At 41.8% G+C, this 19,844-nt stretch overlaps 1 protein-coding gene across 2 annotated transcripts in view; it reads right to left on the minus strand.

The window, feature by feature from the left end:
- Positions 1–16,208, minus strand: part of LOC127629871 (ras and Rab interactor 2-like) — a 58,200-nt gene extending 41,992 nt beyond the window's left edge. Inside the window, exons 1-3 of one of the 2 annotated variants that reach the window (XM_052107152.1) lie at positions 15,978–16,208; positions 12,215–12,366; positions 11,594–11,753 (exon numbers count right to left, since the gene is read on the minus strand). In XM_052107152.1, coding sequence (XP_051963112.1) covers positions 11,594–11,753; positions 12,215–12,258 — 204 coding nt within the window. In that variant the 5' untranslated portion in view covers positions 12,259–12,366; positions 15,978–16,208. Of the gene's footprint in view, positions 1–11,593; positions 11,754–12,214; positions 12,367–15,977 lie in introns of those variants that run through there. The other variant, XM_052107153.1, reaches the window with a different exon arrangement.
- Between the last annotated feature and the right edge of the window lie 3,636 nt (positions 16,209–19,844).

Below are 19,844 nucleotides of genomic sequence, written 5' to 3' on the forward strand. Positions count from 1 at the left end.
CGGTTGGAGGGACAGGCTCTATCACGTCCTTTAATAAGAGGGAGGCGATTTCTTCGCGCAGGGAGAGGGCATGTTGGCCGTGTACTGCGGAAAAATGTATGCCCACGAAGGGGGGCGGAGACCTGGCAAACTGAATTACGCAACCGAGTTGAATGGTCCGGTGCAGCCAGTGTGACGGGTTGGGCAGTGAAAGCCACGCCTCTAAACTCCGTGCTAGGGGCACCAAGGGGACGGGTTTTTTGGACGTACCCGGAGGGGCTTCGCAGCGGTGCGGAATAGGTAACGCGGCGTCGGGAGGCAACGTGGCGTCCCGAGGCTCTAGTGCTGAGAATAAATTCAACCGAGGAACAGTCGTGGTGCTGAAGGCGGGGACACCGCGTCCATGGAGCCGGGACTGTTGAGGCCTGAAAGCAGAGTGCCGTGAGAACGGCATTTGCGGGCCATGTGCCCCAGAGACAAAGGAAATAGCTCTTTTATTGAGAATTTGGGTACCGCAGCCCGTGTTAGGGGTGCGGCAAATGAAAAACAAAGGATTCTCCTCCCGCCCTCCACCGGGACGGAGCGGTCTTACCACCTCCAGAGCTAATGTCTTGGGCTCTGGGTGCGTTGTCTCAGGAGCCTGGGAGCCTTCCGGTCCTCGAGGGGGTCTGTGAGACAGGGGCGTGCGCTTCCTCTGCTCGACGCTGGGGCTGAGAGCTGGGCCCGGGTTGAGGCGGAGCAGGAGCTTGCCTTCTGGTCACGGGAGGACGCCTCGGCGAGCAGACGGGCATGGGCCGTGGCGGCAGGCTTGCGGCGCAGGCATGATGTGAGAGATGGCCTCCGCCTGCTTCTTCACCATGGAGAACTGCTGGGCAAAGTCCTCGACGGTGTCGCCGAAGAGGCCGAACTGGGAGACAGGGGCGTTGAGGAAGCGAGTCTTGTCAGCTTCACGCATCTCGACCATGTTCAGCCACAGTTGATGTTCCTGGACCACTAGCGTGGCCATCGCCTGCCTGAGCGCTTGCGCTGTGACCTTCGTCGCTCTCAGGGCGAGGTCGGTCGCTGAGCGCAGTTCCTGCAGCGTGTCAGGATCAGGGCCACCCCCTGTGCCTTGGCTTGGTGGACCTGCAGGAGAGCCATGGCATGCAGGGCGGAAGCGGCGCTTCCGGTGGCGCTGTAGGCCTTCGCTGTCAGCGAGGAGGTTGCTCTACAGGTCCGGGAAGGGAGTACAGGGCGACCTCGCCAGGTGGTAGGGGTACAGGGGCATAGATGGATCGCAACCGCCCTATCCACCTGGGGAATCGCCTCGTACCCATGGCGCGCTCCGCCATCGAGGGTGGCGAGGGCGGACGAGCCTGTGGCGATGTGACGAGTGGAGAGGGGTGCTCTCCACGAAGACATCAGCTCGTCATATACTTCCGGGAAAAATGGGACCGGGGGGGCGAGGCTGTGAGCGGTGCCCAGACCCCAGGAACCAGTCGTCGAGCCGTGATGGTTGTGGGGAGGATGGAGGGTTCCAATCCAAGCCCACGCTGTCGGCTGCCTGGGAAAGCATGTCCGTCATCTGTGCTGCCGGCCTCAGCCTGGGCGCAGGCCCAAAGCCGCAGCCCAGGGGAGTCCTCAGCATCAGATAACCCGCCCCGATGCCGCGGCGAAGCTCATCGGCTTCCATCGCAAGAGGGTCGGCCGACTGGCTGTGAGGCGAGTCACCGCTACCTCGAAAGCACGGGCGGAATCAACGAGCGTGTCGGGCGCTGGTGGTCCGAGGGGCGCATCCGGCGAGCTGCACCGGCGGAGCTGCACCCGCTGCCATCCCCAAATCGCCTCCATCGCCAGCCGCATCGCCCTCAATCGCGTGGGAAGAAGGAGCGACACAGGGGGCGGCTGGAGTGGCTTGCTTACGGTTGTAAGCAAGCCGCGACCGCAACGTTGTCATGGTCATGTTCTCGCAGTGAGAACATGAACCATCCACAAACGCAGCCTTGGTGTGAGCCGTCGGAAGAGCACTCTACCGCATCCAGGAACAACACAGGGGCGGAAGGGCATCTTTATAAAGATGCGTCCTTAAAAGGACATTCAACGCCGCTGTGTTTTGCTCTTTTAAAGGAAATTACTCTTTTAAATAAAATCACTCTTTTAGGAAAAAACTTGTGAGAGTTTTTAAATCTGCACTGTTGATGCTCTAGGGCAGGAATGCACAGCCGTGCAAACAGGAGAAAGCCGCTGTTGTGCGCCGTAGAATCCAACAGCATGCAGCAGAGGGATAACAGGAACTCGGTGTGTACACGTAGCAGTTGCAGACACGACCATCGGCTCCGTAGAAATTTTCTGAATGAACTCCGTGATTTGCGCCGCTTAAATACCCGTGATGTCCGGGGCGGACATGCAAATACTGGTTGCCAACTCTCATTGGCCTTTTTTTCATAGTACAGAGGTGAATATCGGCGCTCAAGAGAGACCCCTAGTGTCGCTTCTCTGACACAACGTGGAGAGAGCGACAGAAGGGGAACTAATTGCAAGGGAACATAAATCTATTGCAATGGCACGCAAAATATATTGCAAGGGTACACAAATCTACTGCAATGGCATGCAAAACTTATTGCAAGGGAACCCAAAACTTATTGCAAGGGAACCCAAATCTATTGCAATGGCACGCAAAACGTATTGCAAGGGTACACAAATCTATTGCAATGGCATGCAAAACTTATTGCAAGGGAACCCAAATCTATTGCAATGGCATGCAAAACTTATTGCAGGGGTACACAAATCTATTGCAATGGCATGCAAAACTTATTGCAAGGGAACCCAAATCTATTGCAATGGCACGCAAATTGCAAGGGAAAACATATTGCAAGGGTACCAAAATCTTTTGCAGTGGCACGCAAAACGTATTGCAAGGGAACACAAATCTATTGCAATGGCACGCAAAACGTATTGCAATGGCACGCAAAACGTATTGCAATGGCACTCAAAACGTATTGCAAGGGAACACAAATCTATTGCACGGGAACCCAAATCTATTGCAATGGCACGAAAAACTTATTGCAAGGGTACCCAAATCTATTGCAATGGCATGCAAAACTAATTGCAAGGGAACCCAAATCTATTGCAATGGCACACAAAACTTATTGCAAGGGAACCCAAATCTATTGCAATGGTACGCAAAACTTATTGCAAGGGAACCCAAATCTATTGCAATGGCACGCAAAACTTATTGCATGGGAACCCAAATCTATTGTAATGGCACGCAAAACTTATTGCAAGGGAACCCAAATCTATTGCAATGGCGCGCAAAACATATTGCAAGGGTACACAAATCTATTGCAATGGCATGCAAAACTTATTGCAAGGGAACCCAAAACTTATTGCAAGGGTACCCAAATCTATTGCAATGGCACGCAAAATTAATTGCAAGGGAACACAAATCTATTGCAATGGCACGCAAAACGTATTGCAAGGGAACCCAAATCTATTGCAATGGCATGCAAAACTTATTGCAAGGGAACCCAAAACTTATTGCAAGGGTACCCAAATCTATTGTAATGGCACGCAAAATTAATTGCAAGGGAACCCAAATCTATTGCAATGGCACGCAAAACGTATTGCAAGGGAACCCAAATCTATTGCAATGGCACGCAAAACTTATTGCAAGGGTACCCAAATCTATTGCAATGGCACGCAAAACTAATTGCAAGGGAACCCAAATCTATTGCAATGGCACACAAAACGTATTGCAAGGGAACCCAAATCTATTGCAATGGCATGCAAAACTTATTGCAAGGGAACCCAAATCTATTGCAATGGCACGAAAACTTATTGCAAGGGAACCCAAATCTATTGCAATGGCACGCAAAATGAATTGCAAGGGAACCCAAATCTATTGCAATGTCACGCAAAACGTATTGCAAGGGTACACAAATCTATTGCAATGGCATGCAAAATGAATTGCAAGGGTACCCAAATCTATTGCAATGGTGTGCAAAACGTATTGCAATGGCATGCAAAACTTATTGCAAGGGTACCCAAATCTATTGCAATTGGCACCCAAAACTTATTGCAAGGGAACCAAAATCTATTGCAATGGCACGCAAATTGCAAGGGAAAATATATTGCAAGGGTACCAAAATCTATTGCAATGGCACGCAAAACGTATTGCAAGGGAACCCAAATCTATTGCAATGGCACGTAAAACGTATTGCAATGGCACTCGAAACGTATTGCAAGGGAACACAAATCTATTGCAATGGCACGCAAAACGTATTGCAATGGCATGCAAAACGTATTGCAATGGCACGCAAAATGTATTGCAAGGGAACCCAAATCTATTGCAATGGCACGCAAAACATATTGCAAGGGTACACAAATCTATTGCAATGGCACGCAAAACTTATTGCAAGGGTACCCAAATCTATTGCAATGGCACGCAAAACTTATTGCAAGGGAACACAAATCTATTGCAATGGCTCGCAAAACTTATTGCAAGGGTACCCAAATCTATTGCAGTGGCATGCAAAACTTATTGCAAGGGAACCCAAACCTATTGCAATAGCACGCAAAACTTATTGCAAGGGTACCCAAATCTATTGCAAAGGCTCACAAAACTTATTTTAAGGGAACCCAAATCTATTGCAATGGCACGCAAAACATATTGCAAGGGTACCAAAATCTATTGCAGTGGCACGCAAAACGTATTGCAAGGGAACACAAATCTATTGCACGGGAACCCAAATCTATTGCAATGGCACGAAAAACTTATTGCAAGGGTACCCAAATCTATTGCAATGGCATGCAAAACTTATTGCAAGGGAACCCAAATCTATTGCAATGGCACGCAAAACTTATTGCAAGGGAACCCAAATCTATTGCAATGGTACGCAAAACTTATTGCAAGGGAACCCAAATCTATTGCAATGGCACGCAAAACTTATTGCATGGGAACCCAAATCTATTGCAATGGCACGCAAAACTTATTGCAAGGGAACCCAAATCTATTGCAATGGCACGCAAAACATATTGCAAGGGTACACAAATCTATTGCAATGGCATGCAAAACTTATTGCAAGGGAACCCAAAACTTATTGCAAGGGTACCCAAATCTATTGCAATGGCACGCAAAATTAATTGCAAGGGAACACAAATCTATTGCAATGGCACGCAAAACGTATTGCAAGGGAACCCAAATCTATTGCAATGGCATGCAAAACTTATTGCAAGGGAACCCAAAACTTATTGCAAGGGTACCCAAATCTATTGCAATGGCACGCAAAATTAATTGCAAGGGAACCCAAATCTATTGCAATGGCACGCAAAACGTATTGCAAGGAACCCAAATCTATTGCAATGGCACGTAAAACTTATTGCAAGGGTACCCAAATCTATTGCAATGGCACGCAAAACTAATTGCAAGGAACCCAAATCTATTGCAATGGTACGCAAAACGTATTGCAAGGGAACCCAAATCTATTGCAATGGCATGCAAAACTTATTGCAAGGGAACCCAAATATATTGCAATGGCACGAAAACTTATTGCAAGGGAACCCAAATCTATTGCAATGGCACGCAAAATGAATTGCAAGGGAACCCAAATCTATTGCAATGTCACGCAAAACATATTGCAAGGGTACACAAATCTATTGCAATGGCACGAAAAACGTATTGCAAGGGTACCCAAATCTATTGCAATGGCATGCAAAATGAATTGCAAGGGTACCCAAATCTATTGCAATGGTGTGCAAAACTTATTGCAATGGCATGCAAAACTTATTGCAAGGGTACCCAAATCTATTGCAATTGGCACCCAAAACTTATTGCAAGGGAACCCAAATCTATTGCAATGGCACACAATACGTATTGCAAGGGTACCCAAATCAATTGCAATGTCACATAAAACGTATTGCAAGGGTACCCAAATCTATTGCAATGTCACGCAAAACTTATTGCAAGGGTACCAAAATCTATTGCAATGTCACATAAAACGTATTGCAAAGGAACTCAAATCTATTGCAATGGCACGCAAATTGCAAGGAAAATATATTGCAAGGGTACCAAAATCTATTGCAATGGCACGCAAAACGTATTGCAAGGGAACCCAAATCTATTGCAATGGCACGCAAAAACGCATTGCAATGGCACTTCAAACGTATTGCAAGGGAACACAAATCTATTGCAATGGCACGCAAAACGTATTGCAATGGCATGCAAAACGTATTGCAATGGCATGCAAAACGTATTGCAATGGCACGCAAAATGTATTGCAAGGGAACCCAAATCTATTGCAATGGCACGCAAAACATATTGCAAGGGTACACAAATCTATTGCAATGGCACGCAAAACTTATTGCAAGGGTACCCAAATCTATTGCAATGGCACGCAAAATTAATTGCAAGGGAACACAAATCTATTGCAATGGCTCGCAAAACTTATTGCAAGGGAACCCAAATCTATTGCAATGGCATGCAAAACTTATTGCAAGGGAACCCAAAACTTATTGCAAGGGTACCCAAATCTATTGCAATGGCACGCAAAATTAATTGCAAGGGAACCCAAATCTATTGCAATGGCACGCAAAACGTATTGCAAGGGAACCCAAATCTATTGCAATGGCACGCAAAACTTATTGCAAGGGTACCCAAATCTATTGCAATGGCACGCAAAACTAATTGCAAGGGAACCCAAATCTATTGCAATGGTACGCAAAACGTATTGCAAGGGAACCCAAATCTATTGCAATGGCATGCAAAACTTATTGCAAGGGAACCCAAATCTATTGCAATGGCACGAAAACTTATTGCAAGGGAACCCAAATCTATTGCAATGGCACGCAAAATGAATTGCAAGGGAACCCAAATCTATTGCAATGTCACGCAAAACATATTGCAAGGGTACACAAATCTATTGCAATGGCACGAAAAACGTATTGCAAGGGTACCCAAATCTATTGCAATGGCATGCAAAATGAATTGCAAGGGTACCCAAATCTATTGCAATGGTGTGCAAAACTTATTGCAATGGCATGCAAAACTTATTGCAAGGGTACCCAAATCTATTGCAATTGGCACCCAAAACTTATTGCAAGGGAACCCAAATCTATTGCAATGGCACACAATACGTATTGCAAGGGTACCCAAATCAATTGCAATGTCACGCAAAACGTATTGCAAGGGTACCCAAATCTATTGCAATGTCACGCAAAACTTATTGCAAGGGTACCAAAATCTATTGCAATGTCACGCAAAACGTATTGCAAAGGAACCCAAATCTATTGCAATGGCACGCAAATTGCAAGGGAAAATATATTGCAAGGGTACCAAAATCTATTGCAATGGCACGCAAAACGTATTGCAAGGGAACCCAAATCTATTGCAATGGCACGCAAAACGTATTGCAATGGCACTCGAAACGTATTGCAAGGGAACACAAATCTATTGCAATGGCACGCAAAACGTATTGCAATGGCATGCAAAACGTATTGCAATGGCATGCAAAACGTATTGCAATGGCACGCAAAATGTATTGCAAGGGAACCCAAATCTATTGCAATGGCACGCAAAACATATTGCAAGGGTACACAAATCTATTGCAATGGCACGCAAAACTTATTGCAAGGGTACCCAAATCTATTGCAATGGCACGCAAAACTTATTGCAAGGGAACCCAAATCTATTGCAATGGCTCGCAAAACTTATTGCAAGGGTACCCAAATCTATTGCATTGGCATGCAAAACTTATTGCAAGGGAACCCAAACCTATTGCAATGGCACGCAAAACTTATTGCAAGGGTACCCAAATCTATTGCAATGGCTCACAAAACTTATTTTAAGGGAACCCAAATCTATTGCAATGGCACGCAAAACATATTTCAAGGGAACCCAAATCTATTGCAATGGCACGCAAAATTAATGCTATAGAGAATGTTTTACAGAGCATTTTGAGTGCTTCAATAGAAATAAGAAAATCTGACCTTTTGTACAAAGGAGCTAACATGGTTAATGTCACAAATGGGCTTATTTGATTAATGACCTTAAAAATACTGCAGAATCTGAAAAATTTCTTAGGGGTCTCCCGATACCATTTTTTGTAGACACAAGAGAGTACAAGACACTACAAGAATCAGTTCTTCCTTTTTGGTTCCCACCAACACCAATACTGATACTGAGACAGATACCTGTTTTTAGTTTAATTATTTCTATTTTTGTAGTTCATATATAATACTGTGAGACTGATGGTTTGAGGGCAGTGTTTCTTTTCATGAACAGAAGCATCTCTGCATGTTCGTTTAATTGTTTCTGAATTCTGTATTCAGCAGTTTAAATATATTTTATCATCAAAAGTGTGTCTAAATAAATGAATGAATTAAAACTTTGATCAAATGAAAATAGAAAAATACATTTTCAACATAACATTACATTATTGTTTTCATATTTAGTACTTTTATACAGATCCTCAGATCCACATCACAATTCAAAATACATAGGAGCTATTTTTGTCAAATAAAGTTCTGCACAACAGAGCATCACAGATGTGAGATAATATAATACAATTATTATACATTTATAATCAGAAGTAGATTTATTAGTTATTATTACAGTGAATATTACATAATTACACAGTAGTGATATTTTTCTGTCATCTTTTTAGGCATTTAAATGGAGCTTTTATTTTGGTGGAAAACCAAGTGAAGCCCTTCCAGTTTAAATGTTTTTGAAGACAGCTTCACACCTCAGGAAAAGCAGGTGCATGACCCAATGTGATTATCGATCTGCAAAAAGGTGATTTATTTAAATAAATATATAGTCTGTACATGCTGCACTCTTAAAGGTGAATATGTGCTCTGCTCTCTGTCATCTACTACACATACAGAGCATGCGTGATGATCATGATGTGGTGTTTTCAGTGTATGAGCAGCCAGCTTCACACTTTCACTTTGAAGTGCACAGCACATGCAGACTATATAATTATTTTATTAAATCGAAGCCCTTGCAATTTAATAATCACACTAGGATATATCTAAAATTATAATTTTTAACTTTTACGCAATGACATTTTTTACGTCAGACGGTATTGTTTTTTTTGGTATCGGAGCATTTTTAAGAGTATGTGAACTCAGAATCAGATCCTATTCAGGTACCCATATCGAGACATCACTAGTATCTTGGTAACACATTACAGTAACATTAAATGTTCTTTTTGTTAAGGGTTTACATAGGAGTTCATTAATGACTAATACAAATCCACAAATGCTTTATAAATAATTTATGTGATTATAACAATACCTATATAAGGGTTGACTTTCATGCAATACCTGCCAAATGGTTAAGCCATTATACTGCACATGCTATAAATGCTTAATAACACATTTTCAAAATTAGTAACCTTTAAAAATGTTATCCTGATATAAATAGACACATATGAGTTAGAAAACCTTTGTAAATAAAGTTAAGTATGGTTTAATGGCCATCAGGCTTTTTTTTATATGAAATATGCTGTGAATGAACAAACAGGGTTTTTGCAGATGACTGTAGGTAACAAGGACTAGGTAAATTGGGACACCATTTGGAGTAGCAGCATTCTTTTGACATTAATATTGCATAACTCCTGACACAAATTAAGACAAATACTGAAACTTGATATCTTTTTTTCATATCTTTTTAATGATGTATTAGTTTGTCAAGGTAATAACATTACATCTAATAGTCCATCAAAATGTGCAAAGCTTATTACAATCACTGCTTATGGCAGAGCTGACACCTAGCATTGCTACAGGCTATCCTCCTTGGTTTAGAAAAAAACATTTCAAGGGCCCTTCGGTAATTGCACTCTTTTACGAGTGGACCATTTATGCATATTTTCATAAATAACATTTATGACCTAAAAACAGTCAAATAGCAAATGTTTAGTTTAGCAACTTACATCTTATCTAGCACTTGACCGACCGTAAACTGAAGCGCGTCGAGTCGCTCTGCTAAAATTTGCGCTGTGAACATAAAGCCCGCCTACTTTGATGTGATTGGTCATCTCAAATATTCTGACATTGACGAGCAGTGACAGACCAATGAGGCTCAGATGAACACACTCACACACACACACACACACACACACACACGCTCGGCGCCGCTGCGGAAGAACGCGCTGATAACAAGACTGAAGCGAACACGAAGGCTTATCACATATTTAAAGATGGAAAGGGAGAAAACAGGACAGAGTAACACGGCGAATATCGTTCATATATATTTTTTTGACGACGTAGTTAAGGCGGCAGGCGTGTGTTGCTTAGGCGGCCGCCTTAGTTTCAAAGTGCTGCGGGAAACCCTGAGTCAGCCATTTGAGGTATCATTTGAAAGCTTAGAATCTGAACTTTTTAGGGATAACAATAGGTTCTGCATTTGTTACTTAAAATGACAAAATAAGGCCTTAAAACTTTAAAATTGAAAATTAGCGCCACCCTCCCTTGACATAGCACATAAATGGACAAATCATATATCAAACGAAAGCTCTCACTCTCAGGAATGCGACTGTAGTGTTGTCCTAATACCACAGTTTGAAATATTTTCAAAAGAATCACAAACTGAAATATGATTTCTGCAAGTCATCAAACACAAACGTCCCTTTTATGCTCCGATAACTGCTGCTGTAAGCCCAAAATAGCTAAAAACTTTATATGTGCTTTTACCTTAGAAAGAATTAGCCATTGTTTACTTGTTTGTGAGCTTGCATGGCTGAATAATCCAATGTTATTTCATAGATGTATAGAACAAAATATGCCATCCAGAAGGAAAAGAACGCAAAACAAATAATCATAAAAGATGTTTTCGACTATTTAGCTTTCTAATGACACCTAGAGTAAGCTTCTAGTCCACTCAGAGGCCAAGATATTAAACAACAATGGTAGTGCTTGAACTGAAAATTAGACTGAATGTCTATGGACGAGCACAATTTTGCGGACTAAAATGCATTAGAGCGCCACCTACATTTTAGATCTGTGTATTGTGATAGAGAATAATTAAAAATATATTTTTCTAGTGCTTTCTGCCACCTAGTGAAATAAAATGAGACTTTTCAAAGTGTGGTTGTGTGAACAAAACCATTATATGTTTAGAAATTCAGTAGAACATAAACATTTCTGTTTATAATAAGATAATAAACACACAATATTATGTGCATTTTTTATTTTATTTGGTTGGTTCTCTGAAAAATGAGACCAATTTTTTGCAGTTATTAATGGTGAGCTTTTAAATCTGAGTGTGAAAAATTGCGGGCGGCATCCCAAAAATCCACCAGGGTTTAAGGGGTAAAAATGCTCACTATTTGGCAAGTATTGCACTAAAGTTTTACTAATATTTCTTATTTAATTTACATCATAATATTTTTTTGTTTTAAAATTTTCAAATCCTAAAACTTTCTGGTTATTTCCAGGAATAGTTCATATTTTGAGTCACAGATTTCAATATGGTCTCAGAATTTTGGACCTCACTATATACTTTGAATATATAATATATACTTTGAAGTTCAGTGAGGAGTAACCTACTCTAACTACAATCACTGGCCTAATACAGTTGTGTATAATATACACTGTGCATTATTCAGTAACAGACAGAAAAATGTAAGACACCTACCCCAGCAGGTCTGCCCCATAGAGCGGCGTACGCCCCATGTCTATCCCAGGGGCTTGTGGGTGCCCAGGCATCCTGACACAAGCGTAAGCCTTGCAGCAGATTCAGAGTTTTTAACTTGCCTACGGAGACACCATTGGATACCGTGCTAGCAGAACTTTCTCTATAAGAAACACAAAGGGTATTTAAACTGGCTGTTTTTTGGGGCTTAGTAAAGTGTTAAGACACATAAGTCACACTTAAAATATGAACATAACAAAAGATAACAAAATGTGGCATCTGCAAACAAATGATGTTAGACCTTTTCTCAGAACTAAACTGGTTGACCAGAGAGTGTACAAATACTTTTTGTCTTTATTTTGAACAACAGAGCTGTTATATCATTTTAAACAAAACAAACTTATTTTTGTGAAATGTTAGCTTGAAAAGTGTGCTTGTGATATATTACCTATTGTCACACAATCCAATGACATTCATACAGTGCGACTTACGTGCCAGTTAATAAGGTCTCTAAAGATAAATGGTTACTGCACTCATTTGTGTTGTTCGAGTTACAATTACAAAATATTTAATCAAAAGATGAAAGAAATATCTACATTAGTTTGTATCCACGTTCTCTCTCACCTGATGCCACTGGTTTGGGACTCATCTTGTGATTCTCTCATCATGATTGGTCCAACAGAAGGGCCACCAGGCCAGTTCAGGAAATCTGATTGGACAGCCACGCAGGCATAATATCCTTCATTCTAGCTATGCTGTTGCAATCTTGTTGATGTCTGGAAATGAAGAAAGAGAGGAAATGAAGAAATGTTGTCTCCAAGCCCACATCCTTTCATTTGTATTGCTTTTTGTTCTAGTTTTGAAACTTTAAAAAAAAAATTTCTTCTCAAAATTAGAAGAGGAGTTTCAGCCATAATATGCAGCTTTAAAGGCCATGTGTTTATATGATTACATTTAATTAGGATGATATTCAAATAATTATCAATAATACTTGATGGAAGAATTGTTATTCTGACAATTATTAATAGTAAATGCCACTATTTATTAAACATTCAATCTGGTCTCATAGAATCATGTTACTATAACAAAATATTTGATAAATGTGTTTTATGTGGCTCTTTGTATGTATTAAGGTAGTTTCAGTAAAGCGAGACATCTTAACATTTGCATTACATACCAACTACATTTAGAAGCTTCTTCAAACATGATGTGCAATGGCTCAACTGATAAAAGGACTGGTCCAGCAGTGCACGCAAATCGTCTAGGTTACGGATGTAACCTCCATTCCCTGATGGAGGGAACGAGACGTTGTGTCGAAGAAGCAACACTAGGGGTCTCTCTTGAGAGCCTTTTGCATCTCTGATCTATGAGAAAAGGCCAATGAGAAATTGGCAGACAGAATTTGCATGTCCCACCCCCGGACATACAGGTATAAAGGGAGGGAAATGCATTGGTTTCATTCAGGATTTGTCTGAGGAGCCGACAATGAGGTTAGGCCGCAACAGTGGCTCGGTTCAGTGACGTGGCCGGGAGGACACAACGTCTCGTTCCCTCCATCAGGGAACGGAGGTTACATCCGTAACCTAGACATTCCCCGTCTGTCGCTCACTTCGACGTTGTGTCATGCGCTGAGCCGTGTACATGTACTGTTGACACAGGAGCGGGCAGGTATATTACATGCCAAAGCGACCAACTGTGCCAGGCTGCACGTACCCTTCCCCAACGCCCCATTAAATCGTCAAAGCCTTCTGGTTCTTTACCACCGACAGGGCCATCTTAACGCTATCATACACACTCGGGGAAGTTTTCTCCCAGTTTTCCTATTCTTTCAGGGGGGAAAGACCCTGCGGAAAATAGGCACGGGGGAAAGTTCACGTGGGAGCCCGTCCTGTGGAGCACCTATTCCAGTACAGGGTAAATTGAGTACCCACATTGGTCTTGGTCGGCGAATTCGTCCGCTGAATTCGAGACCCCCCGAGTTCGTGGGGTCTCCTGGGGAAAAGTCACACGGTATTACCTCAGCGGAGGGAAAGGGCGCTATGTGCAAGAGGTCCACCCGGTCAGTTTGTCAGCGTGTACCGAGTTCTACCGGCTCGGACCTGAGAAAACACGGGACGTAACCGACTCAACCCTGAGATTGTAAAATCTCGCAAAGGTATTGGGTGCTGCCCAACCCACTGCTCTGCATATGTCTGCTAGGGAGGTACCCCTGGCCAGTGCCCATGAGGACGCAACACATCTTGTCTTGGGTGTGATAGGCCAACGTAATGGCATCCACTACTCAGTGGGAAAGCCTTATGCCCCAGGCACCTCTGGAAATGTTTTAAGGGGACTGCTGTGCCCGGCCTGAACGCGGTGAGGCATTTCAGCACTGACTGCGTCTAACTGACTGAGTCTAACTCCATGCAGAGAAAAGAGATGCTCTGAACTGGGGTGAGCTTGCTCTTTTCCCAGTTGACCTGAAGCCCTAAACGGCTGAGGTGCCTGAGCACCTGGTCCCTGTGGGCGCATAGTAACTCTCGGGAGTGGGCCAGAATGAGCCAGTCATCGAGGTAGTTGAGAATGCGGATGTCTGCTTCCCTAAGCGGGGCAAGGGCTGCCTCTGTGACATTCGTGAAGACACGAGGGGACAGCAGGTGAGGGCCTTGTACTGATTTGCCTTGCCGTCGAACACGAACCGTAGAAAGGGTCAATGTTGAGGCAATATTGAGACGTGGAAGTATGCGTCTGTGGCAGGGTGGAGGGTTGGGCCGGGTCGTGATCCTACACACCCGGTCCCATATTAGGCTAATTAAGTCTCCGTGAGGGATAAAGGTCGACTGCAGAGGATCGTGCGGGAGAGAGAGATAGTTTACGGACATGTCCATCATGTGTGTGTTTATGTTGTCTTTTAAGTTTATCATTGAACTATTATTTATGTTGAAAGGCTGGTTATTTTCTTTTAGAGAAAATAACTCTTTTAGAGAAATAAATCTTTTAACTGCGCTGTCGAAGCGCCCAGGGGCAAAGCTGCACTGCCGAAGTGAGCGACGGACGGGGAACGACAAGTCAGCCAAAAGTGTCATTGAAGCACAAAAAAATTTGCTGGTTGCTTCAGTAATTGGGTTTTTCACCTCACATTTGAGGTAATTTAATTTTAATGTTGCCACAGTTACATCATTTGAATGAGGTCATGCTGTAAACATTGGTGACTTTTATCATATTTCTGTTGCCACTGTTTTATAAAAGCAATAATCCTCTTGTGTCTATGCATTACAGTCATTTTACCATGGTAAATAAATAAGAGAAATTGTGAAAAAAATTATGCGCTCAGTGATGTCACTCAATGGCAGGTTATGGTGACCACCTCACAAAAGTATAATTCAGAAGTTTTATAAATTATTCCATGAGATCATGATTATTATGATCTCAGCGCAGCGCAGCGCCCTCGCGACATTGGTAAAAACTAGTTTGTTTCTCTAAAAACAGGCCTCCAGAGCGATAGTGACAACAAAACACAACACAGCTGCACACAAAACAGAGAACATAACTTACTAAACATGTCTGATGAGTTTGTAGTCAAAGAATTTACTCAGCCTAGTTTTTGGACCGGTGCTAGTTCACAGCGGACAGAGTTACACGCACAATGCCGAAAATAGAAAACAAGCGATCAATAGAATGTACCATCGCTTGTCACTGCTGGTTAAGACAAAAACTCTGATTACCATAGAATATATCCCTTTTATTGCATGTCGTTTGCCATCAGTTTAGGACACAGTTTGACTGTGGCTGCCTGTAGCCTCCTCTGTTTCTGTTTGATTTCTGAGTACTCCGTTGAAAAAAGAAAATAAGGCTGGGCATAGAAATGCATCAATTCTTCAACTACAAACTCTTCAGACATGTTTGCATTCTTTTGAAGCTTGAAGAGGTGGTCACCATAAACTGCCATTGTATGACATCACTAAGCACAAATGTTTTTCACAATTTCTCTCTCCCTCTTTTTTTGAAAAAGAAAGTCATGTAGGTTTATAACAACACAGGGGTGAGTAAACAATGATTGAATTTTCATTTAATGTGAACTATCCCTTTAAGTTGATGATTAAGCTGATGATCCATGTTATTCCAGCATGATTTGAGAATGAGCATCTTGTGTGCTTCAATGGCAGGGAAAGGACAAAGTTAGTTAACATTATCAATGTAACAAATTTGCTTACCTAGAAAATCAGGCAGAATCTTAAAAAATGTCTTCTCTATTTTACATCACTACGTTTCTTTGATCCTAAAACTTTCAGTTTAATTTTGAGGTTTAAATAAAAATTTGAATCCCTTATTAATAATGTGGTCCTTCACATTTTGGACCAGAGTACACAATTGAAATGAGGGTAATAAAGGCTATAGATAAACTCACATGTGGTGAATCTTCAACATGGCTTCCTACATGAAGGAAAGACGCTGAAACATCTCAGAAAGTTGCTCCAAACACCTACAGCCCACTACATCTCTGTGTGGGACTTTTCAAACTCAATCCTCATTATGAATGGCTTTCTTGCATTCAGACACGTCACCTACAGTCAGAGTCAGTTTTACTCTTGTGATGTATTAAATGTTTAAGAAATTTCTGCCACACTAAAGTTTAGAGTATCCGTGTTAGGTGAGAAACTCTTTATGATGTTCTTTGTATCTGTCACACACCATGAGCTCCACCCACTTCATGATTGTGGTAAACCTCACACTGAAACGCTCTCAAATGAACAGTGATAGAAGTAGGCTGCCACTTACAGCAGAAATATTACAGCTGAATGAGTGTAACTTAACTTAACTTAACACCACAGCTCAGTTCATATCAGTTCCATTAAAGTCAAGCCAGCAGTTTGAGTGTCAAAAAATGAAATACTTTGGTTGTAGCTTAGAATATGAGGTATTTATGTAATATTTTAATGAGACTGTAAGTTAAGCTATTACTTAAGCTTGAGGGATGATGGTTATGAATTGTTCCTCTTTAAATTTCATTGTACAATATACAGTTGACCATGACAGATGATTCATTCCTGTTATGCAGTACATTTTCCCCATCATATATGTTTTAATATATTGGATAAAATATATAATTTTTTAAAGATGAGTTTTCTTTAATCACAATAAAGTGAATATAATGAGCAATTGCTGCCATTTTGCCATGTCTCTGCGTGCAATGCCACAGGGGCATTTCTATGATTTGAAAATATCAGAAGCTGAGGACTAGACATATGGGACTATTGGTAATGCCAGTTTGAAGGCCTACTATGGTATTTACATGATATTATAGGGTACATGCTCAAAAAAATAATGTTAATGTAGTGGTACTTTTTGGTACTTTATTTCCATGCGGGAGCCATCCGAATGATATAGAGTGAATTGCGAACCCATTTTGGAATCTCCAAATGCATATCTTGTGCTAAAATATAATATTAGGTTACAACAAGCCATCAAACTACACAGTAGGTGGCTATAGGCTGTTACTGGATCATGTTATTTATATTTTGTTCACCATATGGCAGCAATCTGCCTTCATTTATATCGCATTCTCATATTTACTTTATGTTTCAACTTATCCACCTATTTTTTCAGCGTAACTAAGGCACTAGCCTGCCATTGGGAGCAACTTGTGTCTTGCCTAAGGACACTTCGGCATGTGGAGTCATGTGGGCTGGGAATTGAACCGCCAACCCTGCAATTAGTGGCCGACCCGCTCTACCACCTGAGCCACAGTTATGAGCATTTATTACTATTTTCATAAAGACATTGGTTTGGTGTGCGTATAGTTTTATAATTTATCACATTTTGTCATTGTTTCATCACACACTGTTGCACAGCCAGAATAAATGAGAGATCAGGCACTGACACGGACAGTCATCCACGTCTTTTGACACACCTCCACAAATTTACACAATCTGCAGAGAGCAGAAAGGTGCTGGTAAAATGCTGCTTCAACTTTCTTTGCACCAAAACTTTATCTTGTTTCATCTTGACAAAATAATAAACACATTAGTCATTTTTTGTCAGAGAGCATTCTCTCTTTCTTAACGGTGCATAGTAAACAGACATGCAGATCATCATTCAGAAAGGCTTATGAAACATTGCCTTTGGAAATAAATAAAGACATCATGGTAGGTTATGCAGGTACATGTTCATGGAGGTTTACATGGAGACAAGAGACACTGCATCGCAATGATCTCGGTAATGTAAGAAGCAGATTTTATTATCGTCTCTTCAATACAACACTCAGTAACAAGTGAATGATTTACTTACACTTTTACTATAAATGCGGACGTTAGAAAAGTATCCGACATTCGGCTATTATGTTACTGTACATCCTGTGGTTGTGCGATAGTTTATAAGCACATATCACTAAATTATGGTATTATTATCCTTCTAGTCAGGGGTGGATTATGACTAGCAAGGGCCCTGGGGCCAATTTTCTTTAAAGGTAATCTGAGTAAACACAAACTACAGTTTTAAAATGATAATGTTATTGAAGCACAAGTATTTGCCCTTAGTTACTAAATCCCCAAATCTATAAAACTTTATTCATAATGAGGTTCAGCTGGACTAGACACACCCAGGCCTGATTACTGCCAATCCTGTTCAATTAAATCGACACCTAAATAGAACTTTTCAGCGCATGAAGTTGGCTAAAAGGCCTCACCCACTACAACACTATGCCAAGGATGAAAGAAATTCCAAAAATGATGAGGAAAAAGATGAATGAAATACATCAGTCTGTGAAGGGTTACAAAGCTATTTCAAAGGCTCTGGGACTCCAAAGAACCACAGTGAGAGCCATTATTTCCAAATGAAGAAAAATTTGCACAGTTGTGACCTTCCCAGAATTGGTCGACCTTCCAAAATTCCTTCAAGAGCACAGAGAAAAATCATCCAGGAAATCACAAAAAAAGACGAGGACAACATCCAAGGATCTGTAGGCTTCCCTCACATCAATAAAGGTCATTGTTCATGACTGCAGGCCTTTTCTGCATATCGCGGCACCGTTATGGGGTCTGTTCTGTATAACGCGTGGCTCATTTTAGCTTATCGTGGCCCATTCGGCCCGTTTTATGGCCAACACACTGGACCACTCGGTTCTCCTGATGGCCAGTCCACCCCTGATCGGCCCCAAAAAGCGTTGGCCCACTGGGAATATGCCAGATTACCAGTCCAGCCCTGGGCAGGACTAAATGCTCAAAATCCTCCAAGGCTGAACTAAAGCAGTTCTGCAAAGAAGAGAGGTCCAAAATTCCACCACAGCATTGTGAAAGACTGATCTCCAGTTATCGGAAGAGTTTGGATGCAGTTGTTGCTGCTGATTGCTTTCAAGCATCTATGTCATTTTTTAGGGGAAAGTGGTGGCTCAGCGGTTAAGGCTCTGGGTTACTGACCAAAAGATTGGGGGTTCAAGCCCCAGCACCGCCAAGATACCACTGTTGGGCCCTTGAGCAAGGCCCTTGACCCTATCTGCTCCACTGGCGCTGTTTCATGGCTGACCCTGTGCTCTGACCCCAGCTAGTTGGGATATGCGAAAACAAATGTATTTCATTGGCTCTGTACATGTACACTGCACAATGACAATAAAGTTGAATCTTAAACTACAACTACATAGAGACTGTATCACCTAGATATCTCATAGAGACTGTGTCTGTTCCACGAACTACGAAACACAATACCCTCAATAAATCATTTAGAAAACATTTTATTAAGGTCAAACTTGAACAAAACAAACAAATTAAAACTATACATCATATAAAAATAGGGCTACTAAACATTAGATCTCTTTCTACCAAAGCACTAATTGTCAATGAAATGATTACCGATCATAGATTGGATGCGCTCTCTTTGACTGAAACCTGGCTTAAACCGGATGAATATATTAGTTTAAATGAATCTACTCCCCCAGGTTATTGTTATAAACATGAGCCTCGTCTGAAGGGTCGAGGAGGAGGTGTTGCTACAATTTACAGTGAAGTTTTTGGTGTTACTCAGAGGACAGTATATAAATGTAAGTCTTTTGAACTAATAATGCTTAATGTGACACCGTCAAATACAAATATAAATAAAAAATCTCTGTCGTCCTTTACCCTTGCTACAGTGTATAGTTCACCCAGGCCTTATTCAGATTTCCTTAGTGAATTTGCAAATTTTTTATCAGCTCTTGTAGTTACTGTAGATAGAGCCTTAATTGTTGGTGACTTCAACATTCACATAGATAATGAAAATGATACATTGGGATTAGCGTTTATCG

This window comes from Xyrauchen texanus, chromosome 36 (assembly GCF_025860055.1).
Source record: "Xyrauchen texanus isolate HMW12.3.18 chromosome 36, RBS_HiC_50CHRs, whole genome shotgun sequence".
Taxonomy (NCBI): domain Eukaryota; kingdom Metazoa; phylum Chordata; class Actinopteri; order Cypriniformes; family Catostomidae; genus Xyrauchen; species Xyrauchen texanus.